Source organism: Cydia strobilella, chromosome 25 (assembly GCF_947568885.1).
Source record: "Cydia strobilella chromosome 25, ilCydStro3.1, whole genome shotgun sequence".
NCBI classification, from domain to species: Eukaryota; Metazoa; Arthropoda; class Insecta; order Lepidoptera; family Tortricidae; genus Cydia; species Cydia strobilella.
Window position 1 is genome coordinate 3,538,010 of NC_086065.1, and position 11,040 is coordinate 3,549,049.

Here is an 11,040-nt window from a genome sequence, read left to right on the forward strand (position 1 = left end):
TTTTATTTCATTAGGCAGATGATTAAAGACATTAATAGCGGATATGAATGTGCTTTTTTTATATATTAAAGTGCTAGCTCTCGGAAGTACCATATTATATTTATATTATATTGCGATCTAATATTATCTTTGCATGAGCGCTTTGTGAAATGTTCAGGGTGATTTTTTACAAATAGACTTAATTCTAATATATAAATGCCGGTAAGTGTCAAAAAGCGCTTTTCCCTAAACACGTCACGTAGTGATTCATCTGTGTACATTCTAAAAACAGTTCTTAAACATCTTTTCTGCAATATGAATGTTTTATCAACATCAACAGAATTGCCCCAAAAAATTACTCCGTACGTAAGTAGTGGGTAGACTGTTCCATAATATGCACTGATAACAATTTTTTCGGAACAAGTTTCTGACAATATCGATAAAGCATAACACCTACTAGAAATCTTTTTATTTAACTCGTTTATATGTGCCTTCCAATTTAAATGCGTATCTATTTCAACGCCGAGAAAACTAACATGGCTTACGTCATCTATTGAGGTATTCGCATTTGACACTACAACAGATTCAGACACAGTTTTATAATTTCTAAATTGTATAAGTTTAGTTTTATCTAAGTTGACATGGAGGTTAAGGCTGATTAGCCATTTTAAAACTGTTGTTAGGACACTGTTTATATGGTCTTGCATGCTTTGATATGTACTTTCATTTGAGAACAAAAGAGTAACATCATCTGCATATAAAATACACGGTACATAAACTATATTTGGAAGTTCATTTAGGTAGATTAAAAATAGAAGTGGCCCGAGAATACTACCTTGGGGAACTCCAAATTGAACCTTTTCAAATGATGACTATACCTGTGCAACTGTTTTTGTCTGAGCATTATAACTAACAATTTCTACAGCTTGCTCCCTATTGTACAAATAAGTGTAAAATAGTTGAAGAGCATTTCCTCTTACTCCTATATTTTCGAGCTGTTTTAGAAGAATGTCAAAGCTTACGCAGTCAAAAGCCTTTGACATATCGATCAAGAGGGAGGCACAAAGGTTTTTTCTATTTACGCTCTCCCATACAAGCTTTAACGTTTCGAATATGGCTGTTGTAGTGGATTTCCCCTTTTGAAAGCCAAATTGGCATGAGTTTAGAATTTTATTTTGGTTAAGAAACTTTGTTAAACTAGTGTGTATCACCTTTTCAAAATTTTTAGAAAAGCTAGGTAATAACGCTATGGGTCTATAGTTGCTCATATTGGTTTTGTTTCCTTTCTTGAAAAGTGGTTTTATTATTGCTTTCTTGAGGTCATCGGGGAATATTCTAGTTTCAAGCGTAAGATTTATAATGTACACAAGAGGGTCTGCAATATAGTCCACACATGATTTGACTACTTGAATTGGTATGTTATCGTGACCCGAGGATTTTTTATTTTTCAAAGAGGACACAATCTTTTTAATTTCACTACAATCAACCGAAGCTAGAAAAATACTATTTGGGATACAATTTAATTTATATTTATAGTCTTTAGGATCAAACGTATTTAAAATATTTTGGGATGTGTAATGTTTATTAAATGCTTGTGCTATGTCCTGGGGGTTTTCAAGTGTTGTTCCATCTTCGTCTATTTTCGTTAAAGTATTTGGTATTGTGTTTGTGGAACATGTATTCAGTTTTATTAAGCCCCAGGTAGCTTTTTGCTTATTCGTACTATTTGAAATATACCTATCGTTCGGTATAATCTTAGATTTTCTAATGGCGTTTTTTAATATTTTAGAATATTTTTTGTACTTCATCAGAGTGAGCCTATTATTTTTTGTTTTTTGATTGGTAACGTGTAACTTTCGTTTGTATTTACTGGATTTTAAAATACTTTTCGATTTCCAGTTTGGTCTTTTCATATATGTGACTAGTTTTTTCTACTGGGATGCAGAGATTAAATATCAGTGAAAAAATGTCGGCAAATGATCTATAGGCCGCGTTAGGATCTAAATCCTTATAAACATCCTCGAAGTTAATTTGAGCAATAGACTTTTTGAAAATGTCGATATGATAGTCAATCTTTCGTCTTTCAACAAACCTGTATCTCTATTCTCTATTTCTCTATTTCTCTATCTCTATTTCTCTATTTTCTCTATTTCTCTATTCTCTATTTCTCTTCTCTATTCTCTATCTAATATAAAGCCGCAATCCCATGACTGATTGACACAATTGTTCTCCCAGAAGGAGGTCCGGGGGGTATTTGGGTATGGTACGGTCGTATAGAGGTCACACGAGAGGGGGAAGTTGGAGCTTAAACACGACCCAATAGTAAAAATGTCTTAGACAAGCGAAACGGCGGGCCGAAGGCCAAAGGCCGTAGGCGCGACGTGAGCTTGTCAAGACATTTTTACTATTGGGTCGTGTTTAAGCTCCAACATCCCGCTTACCGTCCAAAGCAAAACCAACCCTCCAAGTGTTTGTGTGACGCTGAGCTTCAAAACCCAGCGAAGGCCGAAGGCCGAGCTCCGCGTAGGGCCGAAGGCCCGAAGCGTCCCTTACGATTTCCCAAGCACGCGAGGCCGAAGGCCGAGCTGCGGGTATGAAGTGGTTCTGCGGATCTTTTCTTTCTACCAAAAGTACAACTTTATTACTTTTTCCACTGAAAAACAAAACTACTGCACCAACAACAACAACAACAACAACAACACAACAACAACAGCACAAACAACAGCACCAACAACAACACCTCAACAACTACAGCACCAAAAACAACAAGACCAAAAACAAAACAACAACAACAACAACAACAACACGATGACCGCGGGGCCCTCGGGCCCCGCGCACCGCGCAAAAAACTAGTTTTTGGTTATAACTATAATTTGTTGGCATCTCAATAAGTTGACCAGTATGATCTGACATTCCTAAATTCATTACTTTAGATGTATATTTATGGGAGTTGGTCAGTAGATTATCAATGCATGTTTCTGAAGTAGGAGTTATTCTTGTAGGCTCATTTATTGTATGTCTAAGATTAAACTTGGCTAGTGTTGATAGAAATGTGTTTGTGACTTTATCTGCATTTAAAATATTTACATTAAAATCACCAGCTATAATAATTTTGCGATTTAAATATCGCGATCTAAGTGTTAGTTTGCTTACAAGAGTTTCAAATTGAGAAATTAATAAGTCAAAGTCACCATCAGGCGATCTGTATACGCATACAACTATATGGTTTATTCCGGAAATACTAATTCCGCAAGCCTCAAAGTGTAATTCGATTGACATATCTGAAAACCAGTCTAAGCTTTGACAATTTAACGACTTTTTTGTATAAATACAAACGAAACCTGACTGTGTCTACTACTTCTGTCACAACACGTTTGTACATTTTTACACCATGTTTTTTTTAATCCGACTCGCGCTTGACTGCATAGTGGTTAGGGCCGCAGCATACAGAATATCCAAAATTATCCCCTATTTGTGGCAGTTTATTATGACGGACAGGTAACTACGGGACCCTACACTGAGCGTGGCCCGACATGCTCTTGGCCGGTTTTATTTTTATTATTAAGGCTACGTTTATGTTGAATGTTTTTTTTTGTTTCCGAAATACAAAGTGGAGATGCTTCGCCCTACTTACTTCTTTGGAGCACGCGCAGCACTTTATAATTTCTAAGTACATACCTATACATATTATAAAACCAAACAATACCTATAAGGTCATCAATTAAAGTCAAATATCCAGATAACGTAGTAGATAATGTAATGTTATGAGTTTTGAGTTATCAAACCAATCATAGAAGCCAGACAATATCTGTCACAAGTGAGGTTATGTTTATATTCGTCTTGTAAATACGTAGTGTTTGTATGCATCGCATGTTACGCGGAGACCGGTATTATCTGCGTTGACCTCGAGACTACTCAGTTACATACATATCAATACATAAGCGCTATGATACCGCTCATATTAGCGGCGTGCGTTGTTATTGTTTACTGTCTCTACTCGTTCAGCACACGCGGATATGACTACTGGCAGAAAAAAGGAGTGCAACATGAAAAACCACTACCATTTATCGGAACCACAGGAAGAATCTTTGCCCAGAAGATGAGCATGACCGAATACTTCACGGAGTTGTACCGAAAATATCCAAAGGAGAAACTGGTTGGATATTACTTTTCGCGTGAAAAAGCTGTAGTGTTAAGAGATCCGGAGCTTGTGAAGCGTGTTTTGATTACGGATTTCCAATATTTTTATCGTCGTGGAATCAATTATCACAAGGACGTCATAGAGCCGATGTTCAAGAACTTGTTTTTCGCGGACGGAGATCTGTGGAAGTTGCTGCGGCAGAGGATGACGCCCGCCTTCACGTCCGGCAAGCTGAAGGCGATGTTCCCTCTGATCGTGGAGAGGAGTGAGCGGCTGCAGCGCACCGCAGCCGCCGCCGCGGAGCACGGCGCGGAGGTGGACGTGCGCGACCTCATGGCGCGCTACACCACCGACTTCATCGGCGCCTGCGGCTTCGGCATCGACGCTAACTCGATCGACTATGAGGACGCTCCATTCCGAAAGCTGGGCAAACGTATATTCACGCCTTCTCTCAGAGATATCATGGTTACTGTTGCAAAGTGGTTGGCACCGGATTTGTTCACGCATTTAAGAACTGTTGCTCCAGAAGTAGAACGGGGCACATTGAGTTTAGTGAGAGGTATCATGGAGCAAAGAAACTATCAACCTTCAGGCAGAAACGATTTCATAGATCTTTTGCTAGAGTTGAAACAGAAAGGAAAAATTGTTGGTGAATCGATAGAACACAGGAATTCGGATGGCACACAGAAGATCGCAGAGCTAGAAATGGACAACTTGCTGATGGCGGCACAGGTATTCGTGTTCTTCGCGGCGGGGTTCGAGACGTCCTCGTCGGCGACCAGCTACACGCTGCACCAGCTCGCAATGCACCCTGAACAGCAGACCAAGTGCCAGCAGGAGATCGACGAAGTACTTACCAGATACGACGGGAAACTGTGCTACGATGCCGTGAACGAAATGAAATATTTGAAAATGTGTTTCTAGTAAGTACATTAACAACAATTCTCTGTATTTAGCATTTAAGTAATTTAATTGTATTTTGAATTGACTACTGATTTACGCAGTCTCAAAGACCTGTAAATGCCTTATTTGAGAATTTCACCTCCTCATCTTAGTACTGTTGCATCCTAAAGAAGCCCGGGGTCCATTTTTGACCTTATCCTAAGAGTTGTCTTAGGCACTGACTTTTACGAAAGTGCCACCTGGTCTTAAAACTCAAATAGCATCCTAAGGCCTTACTTGGGATTAATAGTAGACGTTTTCCTATGTCCTAAGTGCCCAATCTAACAGGACAGGATATGATATGAACTAAGACAATTTACCGCCTTTTTTAACGATGTGGTAATGCTGTTACGCATATCTCCTGTGCCTGTGGAGGCCTCGGGGGTCATGTGGGACTCCAAACTCCCATCCTACCCACTAAACTCACACCGGCGTTACCCACATTGCCGTATGGTGGGCGTCATAGGATCGCGAACATTATGCCATGACGCCGCTCCCCGGCAGCCCAAGCTGGCTAACGCGGGCTCAACCGGCACCAGAGAGGAAGTTCAGGGAGAGGAAGTACATTCATTGTGTAAATCCTCAACCCATCGGCCCCTTACTGAGGGATCTAGCGCACAAGCTGAATACTGTGCTTGCCTTCTCCCCCTCCTCCCGAGCAACCTCTCCGCAGACAATTTACTGCCTGCTTTAGTCAAAAATGTCTTGTTCAGTGAAAGCATGCGTCTGTTCCCATCACTGGGTTTCCTGATCCGAAAATGCGCGAAGCCCTACACGTTCCCAGGAACTGGCGTGGGCATAGACGAGGGTATAGCCGTGATCATCCCAGTCCAGGGTCTGCAAACTGATGAGCAGTACTTCGAGGAACCGGAGGAGTTCCGACCGGAGAGATTCCATCCGGACAACCGTGTACAAAATCACGTGTATCTGCCATTTGGAGAAGGTCCTCGAGCATGCATTGGTAAGCAAGTAGTGACAGTATTTGTACACAAAGTGCCAAATTAGTGATCTAATTAAACAAAGCCGAAACATAAAAAAATCTATAAAACTTCTTTTCACGGTGACATTTCTATACAAATTCTCTATACAAACGTAGTCCCCATTTTCCTCCCTGGATGTTTAATTATGGAATAGTAGATTGTGTCACAAGGGAGCAAAATGACATATTTACGGCGAGGGCGTACATTGAATCCTGCACGAAGCGAAGGATTCTAAAATAGAATCCTGAGCGTAGTGAGGGATTCAAGTGTTAAAGCCCAAGGTGGAAATAATTTTGCTACCATGTGTGAAACATACTGTTTTTCACATCACCTATGAGGAAATTGTTATGTTCCAAAATATTATTGAACCTAAAAATATTGTACACAAAAAAGAAAAATAATTACGTCCTAGAACAGAAAAGTGCTACTTTGTTCCCCCCTAGCAGGGAAGAAAAGTTTTACTTTGATCCCTCCTGGCGGGGAAGAAAAAGCCCCTTTTCGAATAGGTGATGTGAAAAATATTTTTCCACAATTCATTGTATATTAACCGACCCTATGCATGCCCCTTCGTTTGACTATTTTCGACTTTATTTATTATAATAAGATTAATAAGAGTTAGGTGCGAAAAACAATTTCCATATAAATTTTTAAAATCTGTTATAATTATTAAAGAAACTAAAAAATCTAACTGAAAACTTCTTGTTCAGACAACAAATGCTTCTCAACCGGCGTTATGTCTGCTCGTTTGTCACCTGTTACTTAAAAGAAATAGGTATCGAATTATTCCCCTAATGTTTCATTTCAGGAGAGCGTTTAGGCCTGATGCAGTCGCTGGCGGGGCTAGCGGCGTTGCTGCGCCAGTGCTCAGTGGCGCCATCTACCAGCACCAAGCGGAACCCGCCCAAGGACCCTACGGGACACGTCGTGCAGAGCCTTAAGGGAGGTGTGCCGTTGCTTTTGAGGGAGAGGAAAATATACGTGTGAAGGCTGATGGTTGTTTTTGATTTTACCCTCCAAAGAATCCAAATTATCTATGCTGTTCTTGGAATAGGGAATATTACGCGAAACCGAACCCGCGGTTTCGCAAAAAAAATCTGCTTCAGTGAGTTCAAGTCTCACCCAAGGCAGTAATTTTCCACTTTTAAATTTACTATAGTTTATAGTATGCACGTAGAGATGATGATGCTTGGAGTTTGTTTTAATGGCAGATGTACACCTTGAAGCTTGAATCAGATTAAACCATATTAAACTTAACAACGTCAAGTTATTATAAGTGATGTGAGCTATAAGATAAATACTAGGTATGATGCATAGCATGGAAGATTGCAGTCTAGTGTTAAAAACTTAAAACGGTCAGACCGGCTAGCATAAGTTGCGTTGTCTCGCGCGAGTCCGATTTGAAGTCGCGCTAGATGTATGGAGTCGCGCGCAAAAAAGCAACTCTTGCTAGCCGGTCAGATTCACCCGGTCAGGTCGGATTTCACCTTGGTTACGCGCTGTTTCAAATGTCAGCTCTACAATCATGCAGCGAAGACCTGCAAAATGGAGTCTAACATCTGCGGACACTGCGGCGAAGCGGGTCACTCATTCAAGGAATGCGCAAAAAAGGACGAAGCACCAAAGTGTGCAACATGCTCGCACTACAAGAAACCATGTAACCATCAAACAGGCGACCCCGAATGCCCAGCTAGACAAATGGCCGAAAAAAGGTACATAAACTCCATAGATTATGAAGGCGCCTAGGAGCGCTAACTTTTCACATATTTATATAGCACTTTTTGATTCATTCGTTTAACTACCTATGAATAATAGCATATTCTCTGACCTAGATAGTTTCTCTGTATCAGAGTCTAAAGCATGCGACGTCGAAACCTGCAAAAAACACATTCGTCCCAGCCGAAATCCATTATCGATCTTAACACAAAACATACGAAGTATTTCCAAATATTTTGACAATTTTATTGTATTTCAGCAAAGACTGGATATAACTTGTGACATAATTGTCTTGACAGAATGTTGGCTTGGTACCCATACCAATCTACCAATTATGCCAGGGTACATTTCGTATTGCACTAAGTTTAATTATAACCAAAATGACGGGGTAGTAGTTTATGTAAAAAATAATTTAAACATCACAGTTGAGGAACCCCAAATACAAGATTGCAATCGGCTTTTAATAAAAATCGGATCAGACACTGCAATACTAGCCTTGTATAGACCGCCTTCATTTAGAAATATCGGTAATTTTATCGAGTCTCTGGATGAAAACTTAAGTAAATTAACATCCTTTAAAAATATTGTATTGATAGGAGATATTAATATCAACATTCTATCTGATAGCAGCGAATCGACTTTGACAGCCCAGAGCTACCTTAACCTATGTTCTTTCCATGGCTTACTCCCAGCGCACACGCTTCCTACGCACCAAAGCGGGTCATGCTTAGATCATATTATGGTAAAATCTAATTTTTCGGCATTAGCACTTATTACTAACTCTACAGTGACCGACCACAGAGCTGCCCTACTAACCCTCTATTGTAAATCACGTAATACATGCACTCGCACGCAATTTGTGTCTAAATTAAATATAAACAAACTTGGAGATGATTTATGCAACATTGACTTTGGCCCCGTTTATTATTCTGCTGATGCAGAATATAGTATGCTGTACTGGATTAAAAATGTCCAACAAGCAATATTTCTTAACACCAATAAGACACGTCTAAATCGCAAGAATTTTAACATAAAACCATGGATTACCCCGGGACTTCTTCGATCAATGAGACACAGGGATAAACTCCACTTGAAAGCTAAAGCAAATCCAGACAATCTTATATTGCAATTGTCGTATAAAAGATATCGTAACTTTTGTACCAACTTACTGAAAAACGTAAAAACAAACTACGACAAAAAACAGCTGGAAATTGCTGGAAAAAACAGTAAATTAGTTTGGAAATACCTTAAAAACGTAACATACACGGCAAAACAACGGGAGTCATCTGCAAGTTTGTTGCAAGTAGGTCCGTCCGAATTGTTGGCGGCAAATAGCACAAATGAATTTTTCGTTAACATAGGCAAAAACCTGGCAGAAAAAGTCCAGGGCGAGCCGTCTGCATTCCCTTCAAGAATACTTTCCGATACAAATAATTCATCCAAATCATTTGTGCTATTAAATACGGATGAAGCTGAGGTGGAAAGAATTATCATGAGCCTAAAAGACGATTCCGCGGCTGGTTGGGATGGGATATCGAACAAAATAATAAAGACATTCAGACACATCTTGGTTCCACCACTGACACACATATTTCAAAAGTGCATCTCTGAAGGAATATTTCCAAAATGTCTGAAAAAGCCGTTGTAATCCCTGTCTATAAATCTGGTAGCAAAATACAAGTAACAAATTATAGACCGATTTCTCTTTTACCAGCGACATCTAAAATCCTGGAAAAAATTATTAATAATAGACTTGTTCAATATCTGGAGAAAAATGCCTTCTTGGCAAAGACGCAGTTCGGTTTTAGGTCCAAGTTATCAACCGCAGATGCTGTACACGAATTGACTGACTATTTAGTTCAGGAACTAGACAAGGGAAACAAGACAATTGGAATCTTCCTGGACCTCGCAAAAGCTTTTGACACCGTTTCTACTTCCATTTTACTGCACAAGCTTGAATCACTAGGCATTAGAGGCACACAACACAAATTAATCGCGAGCTACCTAGACGGACGAACTCAATGCGTTAAAATAGATAACATTATCAGTTCCGACTTAGATAACACATCTTTTGGCTTGCCACAAGGAAGTGTCCTGGCCTCGACCTTATTTTTAATTTATATTAATGACCTATGCAATCTAAAAATAGATAGTGGCAATATCATTTCCTACGCAGATGACACTGCCCTACTTTTTTCCGCAAAGTCAACAAACGAGGTCTACGAGTTCGCACAACGCGGATTTAATGTTGTAACTGACTGGCTAAAACGTCATCTACTAACACTGAACTCTGACAAAACGAATTTAATAAGTTTTTCCATGCGGAAAACAGATCCGGTCGCACATAACCTCAAACTTTACGCACATAACTGTAAGGAAAAATCGAATAATCCCTGTTCATGCCCATCTCTAGCTATTACTGACAAAATTAAGTATTTGGGAGTCTTGATTGACGAAACCCTCACTTTCAAAAATCACATTGAATCATTATGCAATAGAGTCCGAAAGTTAATATTTGTATTCAAAAAACTTCGTTCGATTGCTGATCTAAATTTAATTAAGCAAGTATACTTTGCACTATGTCAATCAATACTAACCTACTGCATTTGTTCCTGGGGTGGCACAGCTAAAACTACCCTACTAACCCTAGAAAGAGCCCAGAGAGCGGTACTAAAGGTAGCTACTTCCCGCCCATTTTTATACCCTACTGACCTCCTTTATAAATCATGGGAAGTACTAACTGTTCGTCAATTATATATATTAAGCACAACACTAAAGCAGCACGCCAGAATTCCTTTCAACCCTGAATACAGAAACAAAAGGCGCAAAGATATAATAGGTATTCAAACCGTTCAAAGGAAACACGTATTTTCATCTAGATTTTTTGTCTTCTTGGGCCCATTTTTGTACAACAGGTTAAATGTAAAACTAGACCTATACCCACTTAGCTATGCTTGTTGTAAGAATACTCTACGACGCGCCCTTCAAAATATGACGTACGATGATACAGAGAACCTACTAATAGTCGTAACATGATTGTGTACTTTGAAATTTAATACTTAAGACCCATTTTGTTAAGGCGATAAGACTTCTATTGTGTAAGTACTACTATTAATTTATAATTAAGTGAATAATTAAAAATTGATTAATTTTGTCCTTCGCTGCCTGAAACACAGGAACTCCTAGTTCAGGCATTCGTAAACCACTTTCCTCTACTAACAACTCTTAGTCTTTAAGATGAACCTCTGTACAATACTTTTTTCAATAAATTATTTGTATTTGTAT

At 39.3% G+C, this 11,040-nt stretch overlaps 1 protein-coding gene across 1 annotated transcript; it reads left to right on the forward strand.

The window, feature by feature from the left end:
- Positions 1-3,919: 3,919 nt before the first annotated feature.
- On the forward strand, positions 3,920-7,033 carry LOC134752823 (cytochrome P450 6B2-like). Its single transcript, XM_063688577.1, has 3 exons — positions 3,920-5,043; positions 5,776-6,023; positions 6,848-7,033. The coding sequence occupies exons 1-3, from the start codon at positions 3,926-3,928 to the stop codon at positions 7,024-7,026; spliced, it is 1,545 nt and encodes a 514-aa protein (XP_063544647.1). The 5' UTR covers positions 3,920-3,925; the 3' UTR covers positions 7,027-7,033.
- Positions 7,034-11,040: the final 4,007 nt, after the last annotated feature.

What these genes read in the sequence shown, in the direction of transcription:
- LOC134752823 (XM_063688577.1), top strand. Translation starts at nt 3,926, where the DNA reads ATGATACCGCTCATATTAGCGGCGTGCGTTGTTATTGTTTACTGTCTC. An exon ending in TATTTGAAAATGTGTTTCTA is followed by an intron (nt 5,044 to 5,775) that starts GTAAGTACATTA and finishes TGTCTTGTTCAG; the next exon opens with TGAAAGCATGCGTCTGTTCC. An exon ending in AGGTCCTCGAGCATGCATTG is followed by an intron (nt 6,024 to 6,847) that starts GTAAGCAAGTAG and finishes GTTTCATTTCAG; the next exon opens with GAGAGCGTTTAGGCCTGATG.